Consider the following 25,896-nt stretch of genomic DNA (forward strand, 5'->3'; position numbering starts at 1 on the left):
CGTTCTTCCAGGATCCCGTAGGCCTTTTGCTCAGCAGGCCACACCCACCGGGACAAGCCTCTGCGGGGAAAGGCCACAAGCCACCGCCCACCCTTCTCCACCCTGACGGCTCCCGGCACCCAGCTGACATCTGGGGGCCCCTTTCTACACTCGCGGTTTCCTGCCTCTCTTCCGTTCCGACAGCACCCGACCGCTGCCCCACCCAACTCAGTTACCCTGACGCCCTGGGAATGACCGTGTCGACAACCCCAGCACCCTACACCATCCATAGTCCCATCCTACCCTCCGAATACCCACCCCATTCCAGACTCCTAAATCTGAAGTCATCATCGCTGTCTTAGTTTAATGGGCCAAAACATAAAATAATCACACAAAACAATTTCTTTCCATAAAGCAATAAATATTTATATTTCAAACTCTGTACAACAGACTGGAAACCTTCCAAGAAAGAAAAATGAACTCATGTTATCCTTTTAATTGATTTGAAATGCTTTCCCTTCCCCCTCACATGCCCAAAGTAGATGGCTCACACTTCAGGGCTCTCTGAGCACAGCCTGCCAAGGTCACCAGCTTCCAAGGGGCCCGGGAAGTGATGACCTCACTCTGAGGCTAGGGCTTTAAACCCCTGCCCTGGTGCAGCCCCAGTGCAGAGGAAACTGAACCGTTTAGATGGCTGTTGCCTGTAGGAGCCCCTTCTTTGTCCAACACACCAAAAGGGGTGAGAAAAACAAATGAGAAACACCCCCCAAACACACACACTCAAGAAATCAACACCAATAAACCACAAACTGCTCCTCCCACTCCCTTCTTCAATGGACAGGTGTGAAAAGAGAAAGTTTCTTTCCTCTTTTGTTGACAAGTAACCCAGTAAGGCTGGAGACAGTGGCCTTGGGTCACATTGGGATCATCATGTGCCCCTGCAGAATGTCCATGAGGTTCTGAGCCCCTCTCTGCCGAGCCAACTCCAGGGGAGTGAGACCGGAAGCGTCCCTGTGGTGGAGATCAGATTCAGGAGCTAGGAAGCTGACCACGGAGCTATGGCCCTCTCTTATCGCCAGATGGATGGGGAGCGACCCAGTGCTGTCCAGGGCATTGACATCAGCACCATGCTCCACCAGAACCTTCAGGGTGTCCAGGAACCCGGTGCGAGCCGCATCATGCACAGGACTAGTACCGGAGGCATCTTGGACATTGGGGCTGGCACCTTGCTTCAGGAGCTCCAAAGCAACTGCTGGACTTCCAAACATCATGACCTATGGGGGTGGGGAGGAGAAAGTCAGGAGGTTCCCATTGGAGAAGGGTCAGGTAGAATAAAGAGGTCTACCACAAATCCAGAGCACAGAGAAGGGATCCTTAGGGAATGGGGACGCCCCCAGGAAAGTCAGGACCCAAGGGATCAGACTGGGACCCCAGAGAACAGGTTCTTTGAAAATAAGGACACCCCCACACACACACCTTCTAAGCCCCACCCCCATCCTTGTCGGAGACAGGATGTCTTTCTGGATGTCCTGGAATTCTCTCTGTAGACCAGGTTGGTCTCAAATTCTCAGAGATCCACCTGCATCTGCCTCCCAAGTGCTGGGATTAAAGATTAAGTGCTGGATTAATTTGTGTCACTACTGTGTAGCCCAAAGTTCTCTTAAGAACAACAACACAACAACAAAAAGCCCTAACTATAAAAGTGACTCTCATGAAAACATTAAAAAGCCAGGCATAGTGACGCTTTCATAATCCCAGGACCTCAGAGGCTCAGGCAGGAGGACAGTCTCAAGTTCAAGGCCAGTCTGAGATGCAAAGTGAGACTTTGTCTCAGAAATAAAAAAAGAAAATGAAGAAGCAAGAGAAGTAAAGAGAATGGATGAGAAAGGGAACCGGGCCAGGCAGTGGTGGCGCACGCCTTTAATCCCAGCACTCGGGAGGCAGAGGCAGGCAGATTTCTGTGTTCAAGGCCAGCCTGGTCTACAGAGTGAGTTTCAGGACAGCCAGGGCTACACTGAAAAACCCTGTCTTGAAGAGAGAGAGAGAGAGAGAGAACCAGGAAGGCGTCTAAAGCCTCTTTGAGGCCAGAGCAGTCCCATATCATTAGGGCTGTAAAGCCCCTTCAACACTACAATCTGGGAACTACATAGAATTTTTGAGAAAGAGATGCTCTAGACAATTTGGATCCCCTTTGTCGAGAAATAACTTCCTTAGACATAGGCATGATCTTCAGAATGTATGAGTACCCATGAAAAGGTGGGACTCTCCTATAAATGCCACCCAAATTACGGGACCTTCAAGCAATAAGGAATCGTTTTTGTTACTAGGCACGCAGAAGATACAAAAGGGGAAAAAATCTACATCACCTGCCGAAATGAAGATGTCCCTGAAATAACCAGAGATCCTTCAAGAGGGCACCTCAAAAAAAAAAAAAAAAAAGGCTATCTCCCTTGGAGAAGACATGCATGCCATCTTCCAGAGATCGAATATCTTTAAGGAGCCTCAAGAAATATGAGCTGTCCTCAAGGACTGGCACGAAAAGAAGATGAACCCACAGAATAAAGGTCTGCAGGGAAACTGAATCTGTCAGGCTATTAGACAAGAGCTGAAAAGCCATCCCCTCCCCCATCGCATCCTCACCACCCACCCAACATCAGAGCAAGCAAGGACTAAACCTTAAGGGATCACCAACCCGGGTCAGGAGACTTGTAGGGATGGGGTGTGGGGGCCGGGTGCCAGCCAGGCCTCACCTGCAAGGCCGTCTTGCCAAAGCGGTTCAGGGCGTCAGGATGCACCAGCTCCCGGTGAAGAAGGCGGCGGACCTCTTGCACGTCGCCACGGGCCGCTGCGCCACTCAACCGGTCGCCGACGCAGACTTCTTCCAGAAGCATAGTGGATACCGGTGGACTGTGAAACCCACCCAGCCCCAAGCCCAGTTAAGGTCAGGGCTGGGGAACCAGCAAGAGCTGGATCAGAACTCTAGGGACTGCGGTGCCACCAGGGCCAACTCTATGATCATTTGCCGGCCTCAGAGCCTGCGCCCTCCGCCCGTACGACCCCAGCGCTCGCAGCTAGCTCCTCCCCCTGTCACCGAGAGAGGCAGCGGGGAACCCCGCCCAGCCCTTCGGCGCCCGCCCCTTGGGCCGGGTCTCCCCAGACTCACCCTCCCTCCTTTCCTTGCGCGGGCGGGGTCTGCTCTGAGCCGGCACTGTACTGGCCGCCAGAGTCAGCCGCTAGTGGGCGAGGCAAGCCCGCCCCAGGCCCCGCCCAGAGCGCCCTTGTTTTCTTACAAACTCGCAACAGAGTAGCGAGAGCCACTTTGCCCAGAGCCCGACCTCCATTAGTCCCGCCTGCTGGGAATAACAGCCAATCAGCACGCGTTGCTGGGGAGGTTTGTCTCTCCCGTAGCAGTGGCGTGGCTCCTGATTGGTCAGCGTGCAGCGACCAGTGGAGCTGCCCGCCACAGCAGGAATTTTGGTTTTTCAAAACCGGCGGGCGGGCGGGAAAGAGGAGGAGGTTTAACTGACCCCAGCGGAGAGGCTGGAGACAGGCTGGCGCGGGCCCATCTTGGATCTTTAGCGCCTCCGGGAGGAAGGGAGGCAGGACTGGAAACTCCTATAACTGGAACATTTTAGTCATTCACGGACCGCGGAAATGCTAATAAGCAAGCTCTTACTGTGAAACTCGGAGCTTAGTTCATTCATTCGACTGCTGGGTTAAAGGAACGGCTTCTGAGTGGTAAAGCGCGGTGCCTTCTAACATTTTTGTTTGGTTGGCTGGTTTTGGTTTTTTCGAGACAGGGTTTCTCTGTGTATCCCCGGCTGTCCTGGAACTCACTCTGTAGACCAGGCTGGCCTCGAACTCAAAAATCCGCCTGCCTCTGCCTCCCAAATGCTGGGATTAAAGGCCACCACCGCCCGACTTTTGTTTGTTTTTATGTTTCTGCGGCAGGGTCTCTCTGTGTAGCCTTGGCTGGCCTGAAACTTATTTGATCTGTTTGAACTCAAAATCCACCTGCCTCCTCTGCCATTCGTGCTGGGATTAAAGGAATGGGCTACCAAGATGGTCTCCTTTAATTTATTTACTTATTTATTTATTTATTTATTTATTTATTTATTTATTTATAGAACCTGAAAGATGGATCAATGCTTTTGTAGAAGATTTAGGATTCAATATCAGCAACCATGTGACAGTTTAGCCATCAGTAACTCCAGCTTCAGAGATCCAACACCCTCTTCTGACCTATACCAACATGGTGCACATATAGACAATCAAATAGCCACATATTGTAATAATTCTCTTTTAGATTTTTCTACGTTTTTCAAGATAGGGTCTTAGTATGTAATTCTGGCTGTCCTAGAACTCCCTATGTAGGCCAGACTGTTCTTCACCTGCCTGCCTTTGCCTCCCAAGTGCATAGTATTAAAGGCGTGCCCCACTACTGCCTGACTCCTTTTTATTTTTTATGTGCATTGCTGTTTTGCCTGCATGCATGTCTGTGTGAGGGTGCCGAATCTAGAACTGAGCTGCCATGTGGGTGCTGGGAATTAAACCCAGGTCCTTTGGAGGAGCAAGAAGCCAGTGCTCTTAACTGGTGAGCCATCTCATTTCTCCAGTCTGGCAATTGTCTTTTTTTTTTTTTTTTTAAAGATTTATTTATTTATTATATGCAAGTACACTGTAGCTGTCCTCAGACACTCCAGAAGAGGGCGTCAGATCTTGTTACAGATTGTGAGCCACCATGTGGTTGCCGGGATTTGAACTCCGGACCTTCGGAAGAGCAGTCAGGTGCTCTTACCCGCTGAACCATCTCACCAGCCCGGCAATTATCTTTTAAGGTTTTCTTTTTTTTCTTTTTTAAGGGTCTTATATAGCCCAGGCTGGACTCCAATTGCAATATGTAGCCAAGGATAACACCCGAGCCTCTGAATGCCACTCCCAAGTGCTACTATGGTACAGTCCATGTAGTGCTGTACATGGAGCCCAGGGCTTCATGGAGGTGACGAAATCACTCTACTAACTGATCTATAAGCTACTGCCCCTAACATTTTTTTTATTGAGACAAGGTCTTTTATAGCTTAGGCTGGCCTCAAATTTACTACATCTAGACTAATCTCAAATTCCTGATCATCCTGCCTCTATCTCCTGAGTGCTGGGATTACAGGTCTCTGCCACCACGTCTATAGACTAAAGCCTATGGGGTGGGGGTGGGGGGTGGGGGGGAATGTTGTGTCTCAGGCCTTCATTCCCAGAGGCAGACGAATCTTTGAGTTCAATGCAAGTCGGGTCCACAAAGTGAGTTCCAGCACAGTTCGGGCTACACAAAGAAACCCTGTCTCGAAAACAAATGAAAATAATCCCTCCCCCTCAAAATAGACTAAAGCTAGAAATGTTAATTACTGAGAAAAGAATCATGGTCTAGCTCAGGTTAAGCAGTCCTTGTTGAACAGAAACTCGGCCTGACCAGGTCTGCCATGTGGTTCTGGGAGGTAAGTTTTACCAAGAAGCTCCTGAAGTGGCCATCTGTCCCATCCCACAGACACAGCTCCTGAGGTGGCCATCTCTCTCAGCCCACAGACACAGCTCCTGAGGTGGCCATCTCTCTCAGCCCACAGACACAGCTCCTGAGGTGGCCATCTGTCCCATCCCACAGACACAGCTCCTGAGGTGGCCATCTCTCTCAGCCCACAGACACAGCTCCTGAGGTGGCCATCTCTCTCAGCCCACAGACACAGCTCCTGAGGTGGCCATCTGTCCCATCCCACAGACACAGCTCCTGAGGTGGCCATCTCTCTCAGCCCACAGACACAGCTCCTGAGGTGGCCATCTCTCTCAGCCCACAGACACAGCTCCTGAGGTGGCCATCTGTCCCATCCCACAGACACAGCTCCTGAGGTGGCCATCTCTCTCAGCCCACAGACACAGCTCCTGAGGTGGCCATCTCTCTCAGCCCACAGACACAGCTCCTGAGGTGGCCATCTGTCCCATCCCACAGACACAGCTCCTGAGGTGGCCATCTCTCTCAGCCCACAGACACAGCTCCTGAGGTGGCCATCTCTCTCAGCCCACAAACACAGCTCCTGAGGTGGCCATCTGTCCCATCCCACAGACACAGCTCCTGAGGTGGCCATCTCTCTCAGCCCACAGACACAGCTCCTGAGGTGGCCATCTCTCTCAGCCCACAGACACAGCTCCTGAGGTGGCCATCTCTCTCAGCCCACAGACACAGCTCCTGAGGTGGCCATCTCTCTCAGCCCACAGACACAGCTCCTGAGGTGGCCATCGCAGGAGGATTAAGCTGTAGGCCAGCCTGGGCTAGATGGCCAGTTTTCAAAACTCTCAAACATAATCTCAAATGGTAGATTCTCAAATGATGGTTGACATCTGTAATCCCAGCATTCCCATTCAGGAGGCAGAGGCAGGTAGACCTCTGAGTTCAAGGCCAGTCTGATATAAATTGTAAATTCCAGGACAGCCAGGGCTACATAGTAAGGATCTGTCTTTTAAAAACAAAACAAAACAAAACAAAACAAAACAAAACAAAACAACGCAGACAGAAGAGAAGACTTATTCTTTAAAAGACATACTGATCTTCTCTAGGACTTGAGTTTGGCTCCTAGCACCCACACCAGAGGGCTCACAGCTGCCTGTGACTGCGGCTCCAGAAGGATCTGAAGCCTCTGCAGACACCCACATGGACCTATGCACACCCACATACAGATACACACACATACACACACATAAATATTTAAAATCTTTTCCTGAAGTCAGAAGAAGCTGGAGATGGAGATGCTGTGCATGTCAGAAATCTCTTGGAAGCAAAGGCTTCATTGCTCATGGACAAGCCTGAAAGCAGCCTGGACTACAAGAGACCTTGTCTCAAAAATAAAAGCAAAACAGGAGAAAACAACCGGTCATGGGCCTCATGACTGTCATCACCACATGTGGGAGGCAGAGGCAGGAGGAACGCTGGAAGTCAGAGTATGGCCAGCCCTATCTTCAAAAATGAAAATCAAAACAAAAACAACAAAAAAGATATCATAAAATAGGCACTTGCTGCATATACAAAGGGCCAGAGGTTCGAAAGTAAAAAGTACGGTACGGAGAGGGAGACCAGGAGGGCAGCAAGGTGGACAGGGGTGGTGTGGTGGTGTGCACAACATACCTGGGCCTGCAGTAATTTTTTAACAAGATGGGAAAGCCACCAGGATTAAGCAGGCTGATAATGTACTGATAGATTGTACAGCAACTGCCGTGGCTACAGAGGGTGTCAGACAGTAGTAGGGAATAAAAGGAAAGTTGTGGAGGAACCAGAACAAAAAAGATTGACAAGTAATCAGTGGGGGCTCCCACACATGCGCTGGTCATTCCCAGCCCCTACCCAAGAAGCACACTCACAGCTGTTAGATTCATTTTAATGACACCCTAAAACCCAGATGGAGGACCAGTGGCCTCGGCTCAGCAGCTATAAAAGGTGGGCCCTAGATCTGCCCAAGGCAGTTTACTGCAAGAAGGCACTCATGGGGGGCGGGCCGGGCAGCAGAGTTCAGGCCCTCTTATATTTCTTCATATAAAATTAGGGTGGGACACAAAGAAACCACCCCAGATGGCTGAGAGAGGTAAAGGGGGTTAGGTGTGGGCAGCAAGGATGTGTTAAGTCAGTGCCCTAACCCTGCACACACTCGCGTGTGCACACTCACAAACACACACACACAGCTCTTAAAAGTCTGCAGCTGGTATCTGGGGAGATGGAAGCCCCACTTCTTCTCCCTTCTAGCTGGTACGAAGTTGATAATCTGCAGGGGAAAAAAAATGAGCAGGGATCATCTAAAAGCTGAGAAAGGGGAAAAAAGGAGAGTCTTCCAGCACCCACAGAATCTATCCTGGGCCCTAACAAACAGAATCACCCCTGCAAATACTTCACAATGCTTATTAGGGCTTATAGGCTTGGGACATGGCTCAAAAGTAGAACCATGCCTAGAATTCCAGATGTGGCTGGATGGCAGAGCTCCTCTTTATCATGTGTAAAGCCCTGGTTTCTAGCCTTACAATCACACACACAAAAGAAAGTTTTCTTAGATCAGGATCAATTCCACAGACACGTCTACCTGGTCAGCACGTCCCACACTTAGGCAGCATCTGGAGGTGCTAAGTGTCAGCTAAATTTTGCTGGATTTCATTGTCACCCTGGAGTGGGCCAGCCACTCCTTTTAAAAGATGTATAAGCTGAAGCCCAAGGAAACACGGTAAGGACAGGTTTGGTGTTAGACATACTAATATGTAGAACTGCCCCAAACAGCATCAAAGTCCTCAGTCCCCACACCCTCCACCTCCTTAACCAGATTGTCTCAGAAAGCCCGGCCTGCCACCTTACCACCACTCTGCGTGATGTAACGGACCCAGGGCAGGGCCTGGTACCCACTTTTCTCGATGATCTTCATGTAACGGACCTGAAAGAACATAAAGAGGATTGGCCAAGGACTAGGGATGTGGTTCAGCAGTGAGCTCCCTTCTAGCGTCCTCTAGGAATACCTAAGGTGGACTCAGAGGTAGAGTCCCTGCCTAGCATGTGCCAGTCCCTGGATTCAATCCCCACTATTTGAGGGAGGTGGGTATTGGGAGGGTGAGGTGACTAGAATCAGAAGGAAAAGCGGTGGCTTATGTCAAGGAAACATACAGGGAAAACTTTAGGATGGTACTAGCTGCAAGTCTGGGCATGATATGGGCAAAGAGGTGATCCAGGACAGTAGAGGAAAGGAGCAGACAGGAGAATACAGAACAGAGCTGGGGAACAGGTCAAGAGAATAAGGAATACTCTGTGGGTGGGTGAAGGCAGGGGTGAATAGTGACTGACAGGGGAGGGGTACACATGTAGATGTGACAGGTGGAAAGGAAAAGCCACAGCCTGAGAACAGAAGACACAGCATTCCCAGGTAGAAGACAGAGAAGAAATGGAGAACCTAGCATGAGGACACATGAATTTCAAACAGGACTTGGAAATCTACACAGAAGGACGCAATAAATTTGATTCCAGCCTGGCTTTATAGTGAGTTGAGACCAGCCTGGACTTCAGAGTCGAGTCCTTGGCTAGCATGGGTTACAAAATAAAAATGCCTGGTGTGGTGGTGCACACCTCAGATCTCAGCACTTGGAGGCAGAGCAGGTAGGTCTCTATGGTACAATGCTGCCTGGTCTACATAGCAAGTTTCCAAGTTCCTGGTCAGCCTGGCTACAGCAAATTCCTACCTCAAAAACAAAACAAAAACTAAAAGAGGGCTTGGACTGGTTGCTATTGTGTGTCAACTTGACACAAGCTAGACTCATCAGAGAGGAAGGAGCCTCAGTTGAGGAAATGCCTCCATGAGATTCAGATGTAAGGCGTTTTCTCAGTTAGTGATCAATGGGGGAGGGCCCAGCATGGTGGGTGGGACCATCCCTGGACTGGTGGTACTGGGTTCTATAAGGAGGTACATTGAGCAAGCCATGAAATGCAAGCCAGTAAGCAGCACCCCTTCATGGCCTCTGCCTCAGCTCCTGCCTCCAGGTTCCCGCCCTGCCTCCAGGTTGTGCCCTGCTTGAGCTCCTGTCCTGACTTCCTCCAATGATGTGTGAGCCAAATAAATCCTTCCCTCCCCTCCCCAGCTTGCATTTTGGTCATGGTGTTTGTCACAGCAATCCCTAGAAACCCTAAGACAGAGCTGAAGATATGGCTCAGTAGTTAAGATCTCTGGTGGCTCTTCCAGAGGACTTGGGTTAAAGTACAGCATCCATTCGGTGGATGGAAACCTGTAACCTCAGTTATCCCCATCTCTCAGACCACCCTCACTGCAGTTTACTTGTCCATTGCACAGACTTCAAAGTCAAGAGTGCTGGCTGAGACCCATAGAAAAAGTCTGTGCTTGTACAAGCAAGAGAAGGGTGCTCTCAGCTCTAGGTCTGACACCATCTCCTGACCTTTGCAGGTAATGCTCACACATGGAACACAGACATACGGAAAACACTGATACACAAAATAAATAAAGGCTCAAATGAATAAATGAGACTTGATTTGAGAGGTGACTTAGCCAAGAGAGAGGGAGGGAGGGAGGGAGGGAGGGAGAGAGGGAGGGAGGGAGGGAACCTCCCCACCCCTGGTCCTCACCTGGATGCCAGAAACGGTAAAGTATGGAATCTCAAACTTGACCCCGATGGGTGGTCGGCCCTCTACCTCCTCAGTTTCCACGCTGGGGAGGCCAAAGTGGGCACGCATCAAGTACTCCTTTCCCCCCTGTGAATACACAGAGGCATCAGACTCTCTGAGTTATCCCCCTGTCTCTCAGACCACCCTCACTGCAGCGTTACCTGTCCATTGCACAGACTTCAAACTCAAGAGTGCTGGCTGAGACCCATAGAAAAAGTCTGTGCTTGTACAAGCAAGAGAAGGGTGCTAACTCTTGTTCCTCAATCTGGAGGAAACACACAGACAGACAGACTCGTACACACACACACACACACACACACACACACACACACACACACACACACAGTAGCAATAAAATGAAGCTACTAGTGCTCTAAGAATGTGAGTCATATTTGGACACTGACACACACACACATCTTTAATCCCAGTACTTGGGAGGCCGAGGCAAGTGGATTTCTATGAGTTCAAAACCAGCCCAGTCTACATAGCAAGCTCCAGTTCAGCCATGACTACATAGTGACACCCTGTCTAAAAACCAACAAAAACAAAAGGAATGTGGGTCAACTGTCATCCGATCCATCTCACAGATGAGTCTATGAAGGAGAAACAAGGAGCCAAGGCCTATCTCTGAAGGACTTGTGGGGCAGGGAAGGTGCTGTTTCAGGAGGCCTCAGCTTCCCCACCTTTGATTGGTTTGGTCTGGTTTGGTTTGGATTTTTCAAGCGAGGTCTTATGTAGCCTAGGCTAGATAAGTAGTCGTGTAGGCAAGGATAAGTCTGAATGCTTTATCCTCCTGCCTCCACCTCCCAAACAGGAGAAGGACAAGCATGGACCACCACATTGAGTGTAGAAATCTGGAAGCAGACAGCCCGGGTTTCCCCTTCCTCAGGACAGCCGAGCACATCCATGTCATCCTCACGCACCCTTGAACCCTAGTCCATGTGCAGTTCTCTGGGATGGGCTCCTCCTGTCACGTGACCTAGGCAAGCCCCACCCACTGGAGTCCCTCCCACCCGGGCCCCACCTTTCCCAGCACTCACAGGGAATGACTTGATGCTCCAGATGACAACATTCTTCTCAGGCACATACTTGGCACTGCCCACACTGGTCTTGAAGCGCGGAGAGTCTGCATCACTAGGAACGGGCACAGAGATTTCCACGCCATTGGCCACCGACTGCTTCTTAAACTGACCCTTGGCCTGCCAGGAGAGGGCAGGAGGCAAAAAGAATTCACTCCTGAGCAAGACTTATTGGTGGATGCTTGTGATCCCAGCTACTCTGGAAGCTGAAGTAGGAGGATCTCAAGTTCAAGGCCAGCCTGAACTATAGGACTGTTCAAAGCCACCTAGACAACTAAGTGAGATCCTTTTTGAAAATAAAAAAGGATGGGAATCTAACCTGGTGGCAGAGTAAATGCCTAGCGTATAAGAGGCCCTGGTGAGACAGCACAGCAGGTCTAAGGACTTGCTGCCAAGGCTGAGGACCTGAGTGCAATCCTGTGGGGAATTGCAGGCTGGTCTCCAGTCGAGCTGGGGTCTGAACCCGATGGTCATAATTCACTTACATAACACGGTAGGCGTTCCCTCATGCTCCTGGAAATCTGGCCCCTGCCTAAGGTACCACCTCCCACAGCCCCCACAAGAGAAGCATGGTCAGTAGTCTTGTAAGCAATGGCCCAAGCTTCTGACCTTCAGGCTAAACTCCTCCCCAGTTACATAGCAACAGTGAAGATCATAAAAAGGGGTGCTCAGCCCCACCTCGCTCTCTTACTCTCACACTCTTACCTCTTACCCCTCACTTGCACACTCTCTCCTCTCTTTGTCTTCTCTCTCCTTTCTCTCTCTCTCTCTCTCTCTCTCTCTCTCTCTCTCTCTCTCTCCCTCTCCCTCTCTCTCCCCTCTCTCTCTCTCCCTTCTCTCTTTCCCCCTGCATTTCTTTAATAAAGCTCTTAAAAGAATAGAGAGTCTCTGCTCTGCTCCTTCAAGTTCCGCTGCATACTCTGGTCAGTGTTGGGAACTTCTTCTCTCTTCCCTCTCTCACACAACCCTGGTGGCTTTAGCAAAGTAGCTCCGGGGAGGTCCCCAGGCAGGGCTGCCTCTTGGCCACCCCCTTAAGAGTGGGATAGAGGAATGCCCACCCAGGGATGAGTGGATAGGGTAAGTAGCAGCCCTCCCATGCCTGACTGACCAGAGAATAGGGAAACTCTGGCGGGGTGTGGGCATCTTTTTCCTATTCCACTTCTCCCCGCCCCGCCCCCCTTTTTTTGTTCCCAACACAATCCCTGGCACCCACACTGTAGAGAGAAGCAACTCCTGTAAGTGTCCTTTTACCTCCATGCCATGTGCCTTCCCACACACATATACATACACAAAATAAACAAAAATAGAAATGGCCCGGTAAGGTAGCACACACCTTTAATCCCAGCATGTGGGAGGCTCAGGCAGGTAGACCTTTGAGGTTGAGGCCAGCCTGGTTTACAGAACAAGTTTCAGGACTGCCAGGACTACACAGAAAAACCCTTGAAACACCCCCCCCAATTAAATTAAATTAAATTACAATGTAATAAAAATAAGCAGTATTGTAAGAAAAATAAATAAACTTTACATGCACTTAAATCCAGTACTTGGGAAGCAGAGGCAGAGGGAGGCCTATCTCCATTACTTTTAAGGCCTACTTTTAACCTGGTCTATAATAAGTTCTAGGATTGCCAGATCTACATAGTGAGACCCTGTCTAAAAATAAATAAAGAGCTGGGTGATGGTAATGCATGCCTTTAATCCCAGCACCTGGGAGGCAGAGGCAGGTGGATCTCTCTGAGTTTGAGGCCAGCCTGATCTACATAGTGAGTTCCAGGACAGGACAGCCCAGGCTACACAGAGAAACCCTTTCTTTTTTTTTTGTTTTTTTGTTTTTTTTGTTTTGTTTTGTTTTGTTTTTCGAGACAGGGTTTCTCTGTGTAGCCCTGGCTGTCCTGGAACTCACTTTGTAGCCCAGGTTGGCCTTAAACTCAGAAATCCTCCTGCCTCTGCCTCCCAAGTGCTGGGATTAAAGGCATGCACCACCATATCCGGCAGAGAAACCCTTTCTTAAAGGGAAAAAAAAAGGCAAAAAACCCCTGGAAAGATGGTTCACTGGTTAAGATGACGTGTTACTACTGCAGGGGACCCAGTGTTGGTTCCTAGCACCCACAAGGCAGTTCACAATAATCTACAGCTCAGTTGCATGGGATTTCACACTTTCCTGCCTCCAAGGCACACAGACTGCACATACATAACCACAGACAAAGATCTATTCACATAAAACACAGACAAGTCTTAAGGGGCTGGAGAGACAGCTCAGTGCTTACGAGCACTGGCTGCTCTTCCAGAGGATCCCACATAGCAGCTCACACCTATTTATAATTCCAGTTCCAGGGATCCAATATCCTCACAGACATTCATGCAGGCAAAAACACAGTGCACATGAAAGAAACATAAATAAACTTTACATTTTTAAACACATAAGAAAGGGCTGAGAATATGGATCCATCTCTAGATCCATTGCTTAGGAGACAGAGGCAGGCTGATCTCTGAATTTGAGGTTTTCCTAAGCGACACAGAGATCAGTCAGGATTACATAGTAAGATCTTGCTTTAAAAGAAAAAAACAAAACAAAAAACAACATCAACAACAAAAACCATACAACTCACACACACAAAAACCCACACATACACAAAACAAAAAACCCAGACAGGCTAGAGAGATGTCTCATCGATTAAGAGCACTGACTGCACCGACCTGAGTTCAATTCCCAGCAACCACATGGTGGCTCACAACCATCTGTAATGGGATCTGATGCCCTCTTCTGGTGTGTCTGAAGACAGCCGCAGCGTAAAATAAATAAATATATATACATATATAAAATCTGGAGAGAAAGCTCAGTGAAGAACACTGGCTGCTCTTCCAGAGGATTCCAGTTTGATTCCCAGCACCCACATGGCAACTCACAACCATCCATCACTCCAGTTCCAGGGGACTCAATCCCCTCTTCTGGCCTCCGTGAGCACTAGATGGGCACGTCTTGCATATCAACATACATGCAGGCAAAACACCACACACACACAAAACTAAGAGGAAAAGGACTTAAAAACAAACAGAAATCTTGAATACGCAGCCAGGAGCCCAGCTAGTCAGAAGAAGCCATGGAACCTGCACTGAGAAAGCCTCCCGTGGGCTCACCTTCACCATGATCTCCACTCGGCTGTGCGAGAATTTCTCAATGACTGACTCGATCCAGATCAGGGGTTTGACCTGCAGCAGAAGAGAAGGCGGTTCTCACAAATTCTGACATCCTCTCTCGGTCCACTACCTACCTCTCCTTTGTGTTGGGCTGGGCCATGGCTCACCTGGGTGCTAAGCCGGTAGGACATGAGTTCAAAGTCCCCATCTGGGGGTATGAAGGAGATGGTTCGGTCGTTGTCAAAGCGTGAAAGCCTCACACATTGGTGGAATTTCACATCTTCCAGTTCCACAGACTTGTTCTTGCTGCCTGAAACTCGGAGTGGAGCAAGAAGAGTGATCCCAGAGCTGAGGAGGGACTGCCCCGCCATCCCCACCGTGGAGCTGAGGAGGGACTGCCGGCCATCCCCACTGGCCACGGGCCTGGGCTGAGTGGGGAGATGAAACACAAGCCCGGAGTCTGTACCCCACCCCTAAGCGTCTGCTCTCTATATTCATTTCATTGGATTTAGAGTTTATTTTCCTAAAACTTTTAATAGGATTTTTGTTTGTCTGTTCTCTAAAATGGTCTCTAAAATAGCCTTGGCTGTTTAAGACTTCCACATGTAGACCAGGCTGGTTTCCAACTCATAGAGATCTAATTGTCTCTGGGAGCCACCATACCCAGCACGAATTTTAGTATTTTTAATTAGACGAAGGTTTGTGTGTTTGGGTGATTTTATATGCATGCACGTGCTGGAGCCCACAGAGGCCAGAAGATGTTGTCAGATCTCTTGGAGCTAAGGTTGTAAATCATTGTGAGACACTTGCTATAGGTGCTGGGAACTGAACTCAGGTCCTTGGCAGGATCAAGAAATGCACTGAGCCACTACGCTGTCTTTCCAGGCCCTAATTTCCCCTTTATGTGTATACTGTAAGTATATTTACATGTACGTATGTAACACATATGTTCATATGTTTGTTCATGTGTAAACTAGAGGTTAATCAGTGCCTAACTTCTCTAAGTTATGACATTAATTTATTTACTTGGTAGGTGGGGCATGCTCGCCACAATGTATTTGGTCAGCTCTCTCTTTCTGCCAGGAGTCCTGCCTGGGGACTGAACTCAGATGGTCAGGCTTGCTGGCAAGTGTCTGCGGCCGTGGTGACACGCCCCTTTCTTTGAACACATTGCTGTGGTTTGTCTGATCCATTTCTTCCCTCCCACTGCGCCAAGGCACCAGATCTCAATTTCTGATCTGCTGTGCCCTCCAATCTAGGTAGCCACTGAGCTTCTGGGAGTTTCTCCTGCCTCTGCCTCCGCTACGCAGAGGAGTGCCGAGGCTTCATGGAAAGATGGTTCAGTGGCTAAGAGCACTGGCTACTCTTCTAGAGGACTTAGGTTCAGTTCCCAGCAACTGTATGGGAGCTGACAATCATCTGTAACTCCATCCCAAGGGATCTGATAGCTTCTTCTGGCTTCCGTGGGCACTACGCCCACACAATGCATCCACATAACAAATAAATAATAAACAGACAGCAATATGAAGGAAGTGCTGCAGTCTCAGACGCACACCAGCACTCATGTTTTCCCATGTTTTAGCGATCTCACTCAGCCCAATGTGCTTGGAAGCCAAGTGATTTTCCCACGAGCCTTCTCTCTGGCCCTGCCTTATCTTTTGATACAAGGTGTCTCATTGAACTGGCTAGCCTGGCTGCACAGAACATTCTGGGGCTCCCCTGTCTTACTCCCCTAGTGCTACAATTACAGATAAACACAACCATGTCTAGCTTTTGTATTTGACTTGATTTGTTTTGGGGGACAGATTTTTACTATGTAACTTTTGCTGTCCTTGAACTTGCTATGCAACCAGGCTAGCCTTGATCTCAGAGATCCACCTGCTCTGCCTCCTATGTGCAGGGATTAAAGGGGTGCGAAACCACAGCAGACCCCATGTCTGCTTTTTATGTGTTCTGGGCATCTGAACTCAGGGCTTCATGTTGTTGTGCAAGGACTTTACTGTGTGAGTCATGCCTTCTGTTCCTCTGCTCTTCATTTCTGTTTGTATGGGTCCTGCTTCTGTTTCTTGTGTTTTGGTGTGATCTTTTCAGATAGAATGGGATATAGCCCACAATGGCCTCCTCGGACTCATTGAGTAGCTGAAGATGACCTTGAACTCCTGATTCTACCTCCCAAGTGATGGGATTACCCGTATGTAGCACTATGTTTGCCCACCAGCCTGCCTGGTTCTTGTTTGTTTGGTTCTATTTCACTCTGTGTGTGTGTGTGTTTGTGTGTGTGTGTATACATTTGCATACATGTGTACATGTGCTCATGGACATTAAAGGACAATGTCAGATGTCTTTCCTCCGGTGTCATCCACCCTATTTTTGTTTGGTTTGGTTTTGCCCCAGATAGCATTTCTCCTTGTCCTAGAACTTGCTGATTGGATTGGGCTAGCCCCCTGGGAATTCCCATTTGTCCCCTTCTCATAGAGCTCCCACTAACTTAAGGAGAAGATGACCCTGAACTCCTAACCCTTCTGCCTCAGCCTCCAGAGTGCTGAAGCGACAGGCAGGGACCCTCATGCCGGCCTCTGTGAGATGTTTAAATATTATTATTAACCTGTCCCCCGTAACTCCACTAGAATGTCAAGGCCAGAAATGGGTTTGGTCTGCAGCCGGCTCATTAACAAAGAAAGCAAATGTTAGGTGAACTTTGCTGCCGACATGCAATCATTGGAGGGAATGTTAACACTTATCTCAGAACTGGCTGTTGTCTAGGAGGCCTCTGGTGGCTTCCTAGCCTATTCCCAGGAAGAGGTCCCTCCCTTCCCCCAATCTTACGGCCAGTAAGCTCAAAGAGCACTCGGTCATTGAGGCCCAGCCGCAGCTCTGGCATCCCAGACAGAAACACCTTCAGCTTGATGGTGCCCACAATCTCGCTGAGCAAGACACTCCCATTAGCATTGACCTGCAAAGGGGGTTTCCCAATATGGGGTGTCAACAGGTACAGAGTCCCCCCCTCCTCCCCCAGGACATGATGCATAGGACTCACCAGAAGGTTGACAGACTCAATGACATCAATGAAGACCTCATTCTTTTTGTACTTAATGCCCTCAGAGCGCCACGACACCGCATTGGTGACTGTAGGTGGTACACGAGATTTGCCAGTCTCCAGCTTGTTGCCCTGTTGTGTGATGTACTCCTGCAGGATCTTGCTGTCTGTGGTCTGCGGAAAGCCGAAGTCCATGAGCTCATCCAGCAGCTCGTACACGATGACGAAGTTGTCCCGGATGCTCTCCTCCTCCAGCTCCTTAAAGTACTCGCAGAAGACCTGGGCACAGGTCCCAGGACAGACACCACGTAAGCTGGTGATGCCCTCAGCCAACCAGTAAGCAATTATACACTGCCTACTGTGTGCCTGGACTACAGACAAAGGGACCTGCACCTCTCTTCCAGAGCAATGTAATGAGGAAAAGGACAGATCAAGGGTGTGGAGTGTGGAGAGGGGAAGGCAGTGAGACCTGTGCCATGAGGCACCTGAAGACAGCCTGTCTGGGTGTGGCTATGGTACTGGGGCTGAAGAAAACCAGCACCTCACTTGTAGATCAGGACTCTACCACTGAGCCACACCCTAACCCCTCACTGGGGGATTCCAGACAGGGGCTTTACTGAGGAGCCACACGCCAGACTTTGTTTTTTGAGATGGTCTGGCTGAGGAACCTAGGCTGGCCATGAACTTTCCATCCTCTTCCTGTAGCCTTCAAAGATCTAGAATGAGAGGTCTGGTCTATCCTGCTCTCCCTTAAAACAAAAATGTGTGGAGGCCAAATATGGTGGCTCATGTCTTTAGTCCAAGCACTCAGGAGGCAGATACAAGTGGGCCTTAGTGAATTTAAGGTCAACCTGGTCTAGATAGTGAGCTCTGCAGCCACGACTAAGTAGATCTTTTCTGAACAAACAAAACAAGCGTGCGGCTAGAGAGACGGCTCAGTAGTTAAGAGCTGCTCTTGTAGAGGGCCTGTGTGTATCCCATACTCAGTTTCCAGCACCAAAATGGCCACTCACAACTGTCTGTAATGCCAGTCCCAGGAGAGCCTCCATGTTCCAGCCTCTGCAGGCACTGCACACACGACATGCACAGGCATACTGCAGGCAAAACACCCATATACATAAAGAAGTAAATAAATGTTTAATAAAGTGTAAATTTTAAAAACGTGTGTACTGCGTATGCGTCGTGAATCTTTGTACATCAGTCAGGTGACAGACAGGGAAAGTGATGAGTCGCAAACAGATAGAGTAAACCATCTGTCAGGCGACATACAGGAATAGTGACGTGGAGAATGGATAGAGTAAGACAGAGTTCATGGATGCAATCCTTCAGCACAGAAAAACCCAAGTCAAACCAAAACAGAACAGGCAGACGGCTCGGCATGTAAAGAACCTTTTGCCAAACTTGATGAGCTAAGTACTATCCCAGCGGCTCATGAGCTGGAAGGCAAGCTGTCCTTTAGTCTCTACACCCATGCTCACACTCAGACCCAGACACACAGTTACGAAAGAAGAAACTAAACAAATGCAAAAGTGATTTCAATATAAAACAAACCAGGTACACCTGTGATCGGCCGACAGCTGGGCTACATGACAGCCTGTCTCAAAAATAAACAGGCAGAACAGGCCATGGTGATCCACCGCCTTAAGCCCTGCACTCGGGAGGCAGAGGCAGCTGGACCTCAGTTTGAGGCCTACCTGGTTATAGACTGAGTTCCAGGTCAACCTACACAGGGCTACACAGAGAAACCCTGTCTCGGAAATCAAAAATATAAAAGTACATGACATCACCTGCAGTCCTCCTGCCCAAAACACTCTGGCCTGTCGGTAGAGCAGGAACTCATGGGCTTCCCAGAGTGACCTCTGGTGGAACTGCACCTTGATTTGTCAGTGGGACCACACACAAGAGCAGTAGACACTGCTTACAACTCCCCAGGGAGACATTTAGCAGTAGTATGTGTGGGTGAGTGTGAGCGTATTGCGTATACGTATGCTTTTGTGTGTGTGTTGTGTATACATATGTCTCTGTATGTGTGTGTACCTGTGAGGTATGTGTACATGTTTACGTGTGTGCATGTGTGCGGAGGCCAGAGGTCAATTCCCGTCTTCCTCTATTATTCACCACCTTTTTGTTTGTTTTCTTGAGACAGGGTCTCTCACTCTTCCTGGAGCTCATTGGCTAGGCCACAGTCGCTGGCCAGCAAATTCCAGGGGATCCACCTGTCTCCACCTCCCCAGCGCTTCAAACACAGCACAGGCAAGCACTACACAGCTGCTTATGTAGACGCTGAAGAAGACTGAATTCAGGTCTTCATGACCAGCAAGCACCACTGCAAACTATTCCTGATTTTATTTTAATGATATATTAATATGTATAATAATTAATAATAATAATAATAATAATAATAATTTCATCACTTGGGAGGCAGAGGCAGACAAGTCTCTGAGTTCTAGGCACGATAGAGTTAGATGATGAAATCCTGTCTCAAATTTTTAAAAAAATATATAAAATAATAAAAAGCCTTTCTGAGGTCTGGAGAGAATAAGAAGCCTTTCTGAGGTCTGGAGAGATGGCGCAATGGTTAAAGTGCTTGCTGTCTTGCTGTTCTTACAGAGGAGCCTGGTTCAGGTCCCAGCACTCACACAGCTGCTCAGAATTTCCTGCAGAAACTTCAGAACCAATAAAACCAATGTCCTCTTCTGGCTTCTGCAGTCGCGCGCGCGCGCACACACACACACACACACACACACACACACACCCAGGCATACACTCAGTCACACACACACCCAAGCACACACATAAACACATAAAAGAAAAAGCAAATAAAATTTTTGGTCTTTTCCGGCCTCCCTGAGCATGTGGTGCACAAACATACATTCAGGTACTTTTATACACATATAATAAGCTATAAAAAATATTCAATTATTCTCTTGCTGGGCACAGTGGTACATGCCTTAAAATTCCACACCTATAAGTAAGTTCAGGGCTAGCCTGGTTTATATACCAAATTCTAAGTCATCCAGGACTACAAAGTGAGACACTGCCCCCCCCCAAAAAAAGAAAGAAAAGAAAAATACCTTCCATATATATATATAAGCCAGTGGTTTTCAACCTTCCTAATGCTACAACCGTCAATACAGTTCCTCCTGGTGTGATGACCACAACCATAAAATTATTTTGTTGCTACTTCATAACTGCAATTTTGCTACTCTTACGAATTGTAACATAAATATCTACTATGTGACCTCTGAAAGAGGGCCAATTGACCCCCAGGAGGGTCATAGCCCTCAGGCTGAGAAACATGAATTAAGGTGTTTCATGTATATCTGAAACCCAAATACATTTCTTCAAGTCTTTGGTCCTACCCCTAGAATATTTCACAACACATAGGCAAAGATTCTGACATCCGGAGCCCTTCCAGCACCAAGCACACGGATGCTTAACCTGCATCTCCTGGGAAGGGAGGGCGTCCTCCCCCAGCCTTTGACCCTCGCTCTGCTCACACCCCTTAGCCTGGCTCTATTCACATCTCAAAGCCTTCTCGTCTACTGCGTCTTCTGTTGGAGACACTTCCTCTGTTACATTAGCTCTTTTTCTTCCCTCCCCTTACAATAGCACCTGTCACATTCACAGACACGGAAACAAGGGATTTCCTGGAGGCCACACAGCGGAGACGAGGGATTACACCTTGTACTCTGTAGCTCAGATCTGGGTGAGAGGTGTGAGAAGTTTTTGATGGGGATGGTCAGAAGACAGCACCTGACAGGGGTGAACACAACAAGGAGACAGACAGACCAGCTAGCCAATGAGAGACCAGCACCTATCTCCATAGTCTTATACAGACAGACCAGCTAGCCAATGAGAGACCAGCACTTACCTCCACAGTCTTGTACAGAAAGGAGTACACCAGAGAGGCATTAGCGTTCTTCAGCGTGGTGGCCACCACTGGTGCAGTAAGGTTAAGGAAAAAGCGACATTTTTGATGGAGTGGTGTTACATGTCCCCTGCTATCCCCCCACCCATTCCTACTGCCCCCTAACCCAGGCACAACCTGAGTTACCGCACATGTATTGTGCAGATTCTGCTCTCGGGTCTCTGCCCTCTGAGTCGGGTTCTCCGCACTCCTGCCCAGCATGGGGTGGATACAGTAGAGGTTGCTGTGTTTGATCCACAGGAAGTGCACTCGGCCGTGGCTCAGCAGCGGGGCCAGCACGCCCTCCTCCTCACGCTGCATAAGCAGCGGCATGAAGTGGTCAATCTCTGTCATGGGCACATCACCTTTGTAGTTTCGGCTAATCAGAGGCTAAGGGGAGGGAGAGAGGACTCCGTCACCACCAGTGCGCAGACCTAGGGCCTTAGGATGTCTACTTCTCTCCTAAACCTCCTTTCCTCCCATACACACTGGCCTCTTTTTTGTGTTATAGAAGGGGTGACACCTCACGTAGTAGCATGGGCTGGCCTTGAATCCAGAAACAAGAGGATGACCTTGAAGTTCTCTGACCCTCCTGCTTCCTTCTGCCCTGGCCAGAGATACTATTACCAGCTCTCTGCCAAGTAAATTACCTCCCCGCCTGTCTTTCCTTTTCTTATTGATTCAGCCACTTTTTCTATGAAGCCCCAGCGGGTCACAACTTCTCAATCCTCCTGCCTTAGTTTCTAGAGTGCTGGGGTCCCAGGTGTCTGCCACCATGCCAAGCTCTGTGTGGAACTCCCAGAGGTATCTGAGGGGCCCAGCTAAGACCCAAGCTCTGTATGCCTCGTCTTCATGTGTGTTATGTGGATACTCGATACCCACAGCTAAAAGTATCAACTTTCTACTAATGAGTGTTATGCTGGAGATGGGCTCGGGAGGAGGAGGCAGGAGGATCAGGAGTTCAATGCCATCCCCAGCTACATAGTAAGTTCAAAGCCAACATAAACTATGAGATTCTACCAAACAACAACAACAATAATAATAAAGAAACTGGGCTACTGAGTGTAGCTCAGCAGCAGAGGACTATCCTACCATCTATGAAATCCTTCAGATACCCATCAGTGAGCCTGGATGTGCTGGGCCTTGTCTTGCCAAGGCCTGCCATCGGAGCTACCAGGGAAGCTGAGAGCAAAGGATAGCAAGTTCAAAGCCTAGCCAAGCTCCGGAGTGAATCTGAAGCCGGCCTGGGTAATTCAGCCAGATACCATTTCAAAATAAAAATTCAGAGGGGGGACCATGAAAGAACTAAGTGGTTCTCAGTGGTTGAAGGGTCTCACCAAGCCTGACAGCCTGAGGTCCCACTCTAGCACCCGCACACACGGGAACAGGACAGAACAGATTCTCACATACGCAGAGCAAATGAATAAGTGTAATTTAAAAACTATGAAGAGCTGGCTCAGCGGTTAAGAGTGCAGACTGCTCTTCCAAAGGTCCTGAGTTCAAATCCCAGCAACCACATGGTGGCTCACAACCATCCGTAATGAAATCTGATGCCATCTTCTGGAGTGTTTGAAGATAGCCACAGTGTACTTACATATAATAAATAAATAAATAAATAAATAAATATTTAAAAGATGTAATTTAGTGCCAGTGTGCTGGCTTAGCTTGGGTTCCACCCCACCTACCCCCCCCCCCCGCCCACACACACACAGAGGAGGAAGAGGAGGAAGAGGAGGAAGAGGAGGAAGAGGAGGAAGAGGAGGAAGAGGAGGAAGAATCTTTGCTGAGGAGTTTCAGTGCCTGTCACCTCTCAGCCTTGAGGCAGGTGTCTTTGTCTCCACTTTCCAGGCTGAAGGAGTTGAGGTTTTAAACTATGTCCACAAAAAGCAGAGAAGTGGAGCTGAACCTCCCTTCCTAAGCTGTTCTTGTTCAAGGTTATTCTATTTCTTTGTTTTGTCTTGCTATTGTAGCCCAGGCTGGCCTTGCCCTCCTGAGCTCAGGTCATCCCTCTGACTCGGCTTCCAGAGTAGCTAGGATGACAGGTGCATGGTAGGACACCTGACCCCCTTGTCGTTATTGCTAGCTTCTTTTCACAGGCACTATTATTTTCTGTGTGCATAGTGTGTGAGGGAGCATGCTGATGCCTGGTGTGTGTGTGTGTGTGTGTGTGTGTGTGTGTGTCTGTATGTGTGTGTGTCTGTGTGGTGTCTGTGTGTGTGTGGTCTCCATTCCCTTTCACTTGGGTTTGAGACTTAAACTCAGGTCGCCAGGCTTAGGCAGCCGGTGCCTGGGCTTGTTGAGCCTGTTTTGTTTTTGAGACAGTGAGGGTGTCACTCACACATAGCTCAGGCCCGATTCAAACTCCCTTGATTTCCTGATCCTTCTGCCTCCACCTTCCAAGTGCTGGAATTATGGCTGCTTATGCAGTGCGCTGGGACCATTACCTAGGTCTGTGTGCTAGGCCAGCCAGCTGCCCACTGAGGCACATGACCAGGCTGTCATTGCATTACAGGGCTCTTGTTTTCATCTCTACCGCTCTGATCGACACTGGAGAAGCTTGCTAGGATAGCCAGAGAGTTACACTTGGCGCATTTTTGAGCCCCAGGGTTGCAGAAGGACTGTGCTCACTGGTTCAGGGCGCTCAGATGGTGGGCATCTCATTTTACAAACACGGAAAATGACTCTAAGAGAGGTGAAGCCCCTTGCCACAGACGGCTGGAGAGGACGGGTTCCCGGCTCCTGGTCCTGAGCCCTAGGCCCGCGGACTCGCCCGGAGTACCTCGATCCCTCGCCCTCTGCCTCACCTTGCCCTTGACGTCCAGAATGAAGACTGCCGAGGCCGACATGGTGGCAGTCCGTGAAGCTAGGAGGCGAGAGCGAGCTGCAGAGGCGGCAGCGCTGCGGCTTCCTTCTTCCTGCGGAAGCGCCTTCGCCCAGGTGAGCCGCCAGGTGAGCGCGTCTTAAAGGGGAGGCCGCCAGGTGAATGCGTCTTAAAGGGGAGGCCGCCAGGTGAGAGGCACGGTCGGCGGCAAATGCCAAGGCTGGTCCAGGAGCCGCGACTGCTGTCCTGTCTCAAGTTCTCCATCGATCCTCGCATCCGCCTACCCATGTATCCATTCACGCTCCGCTTCCACTCACCCACCCACCCACACATCCATCCATCACCCCCTTCCACATACGTATACACATTCACATCTACATTAACCCACCCATACATACACGTATCCACCCAATCAAGCATCCATCCACCCACCAGGGCATCAGCCTGTTCGTGTGTCTATGTAACTTGTTCTCTCACCCACACATACCAGTTTCAACAGGACTTGGCCCTTTTTCTATGTGTGACCCGGTGCCCACCACTAGATGTTCAGTAGTGTTAATCCTTCTCACACTAAACATTTTAATTGTTTCGTTGTTTCTGTTGTTATTATTAGTATTGCTGTTGCTGCTAGTTGTATATATTTTTTTCAAAACAGAGTTCTCTGTGTAGCCATAGCTGGCCTCGAGTCCACCTGCGTCTTCCTCTCGAGTGCTGGGATTAAAGGCGCCACCATGCTTCGCTCGTGTTGTTTATTTGTTTTGTGTTATTAATTCTAGAAGAAGCCGGGCGGTGGCGCACGCCTTTAATCCCAGCACTCGGGAGGCAGAGGCAGGCGAATTTCTGAGTTCGAGGCCAGCCTGGTCTACAGAGTGAGTTCCAGGACAGCCAGGGCTATACAGAGAAACCCTGTCTCGAAAAACCATAAAAAAAAAAAAAAAAAAAAAAAATCTAGAAGAAAGGTTGAGATAGCCCGGATGGCCTGGAGCTCATTGTGTGGTCCAGACTGGCCTCAGCCTTACAAGTTCTGTGATTAGTCACGAACCAACATGTCTGACTTTGTTTTCCGTTTTCTAATTTCATTCTTTTTTTTTTAATATCCCAGGCTACCCTTAAACTCAAGATCATTCTGCTTCCCCATTGCTGGGATACCGTTTTGCGGAAGGTGATGGGGAAAAAAACCCACTCTAAACCTTAGCCTAGCCATCTACATGACGCTCCGCTGTGGAAGAAACGTTTCCTGTGCAGCCGCCAGGGGGCGACAAAGCCCGTTTGGGCATCGGTGCGGGCTCTGACCTTTAACAGGCCGGGAGTCCAGATGCAGCTATGAGGATCTCCCAAGGCAATTGTCCTAAAGCAGAGGGCCTGTGTGAAGAGCTTATCAGCCACCACCTGGGAGGAAGCAGAGCACAGACAGTCTCAGGGCCACACAGCCGGGTTATCAGGCCACAATTCTCTTATTCTGGTTGTTTTGACAGTCCTAGGGGGTGGAACGCCCACCTTTGCTGGTGACAGGCAAGCCCTGTGCCCCTGATTACATTCCCAGCCCTTAATGTTTTTGTCTGGGGCCTCATGTATAGCACAGGCTAACCTTAAATTCCCCCTTTTTTCTCTTTTTTTTCCTTTTAAATCTTTTTAAAGATTCATTTATTTATTATATGTAAGTACACTGTAGCTGTCTTCAGACAATCCAGAAGAGGGAGTCAGATCTTTTTACAGATGGTTGTGAGCCACCATGTGGTTGCTGGGATTTAA

General features: G+C 49.1%; 2 protein-coding genes across 6 annotated transcripts; both read right to left on the minus strand.

The window, feature by feature from the left end:
- Positions 1-379: 379 nt before the first annotated feature.
- On the minus strand, positions 380-3,342 carry Cdkn2d (cyclin dependent kinase inhibitor 2D). 2 transcript variants are annotated; one of them, XM_006509968.2, is made up of 3 exons: positions 3,143-3,342; positions 2,730-2,886; positions 380-1,253 (listed from the first exon to the last, which is right to left on the minus strand). In XM_006509968.2, the coding sequence occupies exons 2-3, from the start codon at positions 2,868-2,870 to the stop codon at positions 894-896; spliced, it is 501 nt and encodes a 166-aa protein (XP_006510031.1). In that variant the 5' UTR covers positions 2,871-2,886; positions 3,143-3,342; the 3' UTR covers positions 380-893. The 2 variants fall into 2 exon arrangements, with proteins under 2 accessions (XP_006510031.1, NP_034008.2); NM_009878.3 differs by lacking the exon at positions 3,143-3,342 and having other exon boundaries at positions 384-1,253; positions 2,730-3,130.
- Positions 3,343-6,535: 3,193 nt separating this feature from the next.
- Ap1m2 (adaptor protein complex AP-1, mu 2 subunit) lies at positions 6,536-24,270 on the minus strand. 4 transcript variants are annotated; one of them, XM_006509950.3, is made up of 11 exons: positions 24,128-24,270; positions 21,557-21,713; positions 21,288-21,355; positions 17,414-17,587; positions 17,203-17,329; positions 14,544-14,686; positions 14,377-14,448; positions 11,200-11,358; positions 10,121-10,246; positions 8,354-8,429; positions 6,536-7,775 (listed from the first exon to the last, which is right to left on the minus strand). In XM_006509950.3, the coding sequence occupies exons 1-11, from the start codon at positions 24,167-24,169 to the stop codon at positions 7,753-7,755; spliced, it is 1,167 nt and encodes a 388-aa protein (XP_006510013.1). In that variant the 5' UTR covers positions 24,170-24,270; the 3' UTR covers positions 6,536-7,752. The 4 variants fall into 4 exon arrangements, with proteins under 4 accessions (XP_006510013.1, XP_006510012.1, NP_033808.2 ...); XM_006509949.3 differs by having other exon boundaries at positions 14,544-14,692; NM_009678.2 differs by having other exon boundaries at positions 7,378-7,775; positions 17,414-17,692; positions 24,128-24,254.
- Positions 24,271-25,896: the final 1,626 nt, after the last annotated feature.

This window comes from Mus musculus, chromosome 9, assembly GCF_000001635.26.
Source record: "Mus musculus strain C57BL/6J chromosome 9, GRCm38.p6 C57BL/6J".
Lineage (NCBI taxonomy): Eukaryota > Metazoa > Chordata > Mammalia > Rodentia > Muridae > Mus > Mus musculus.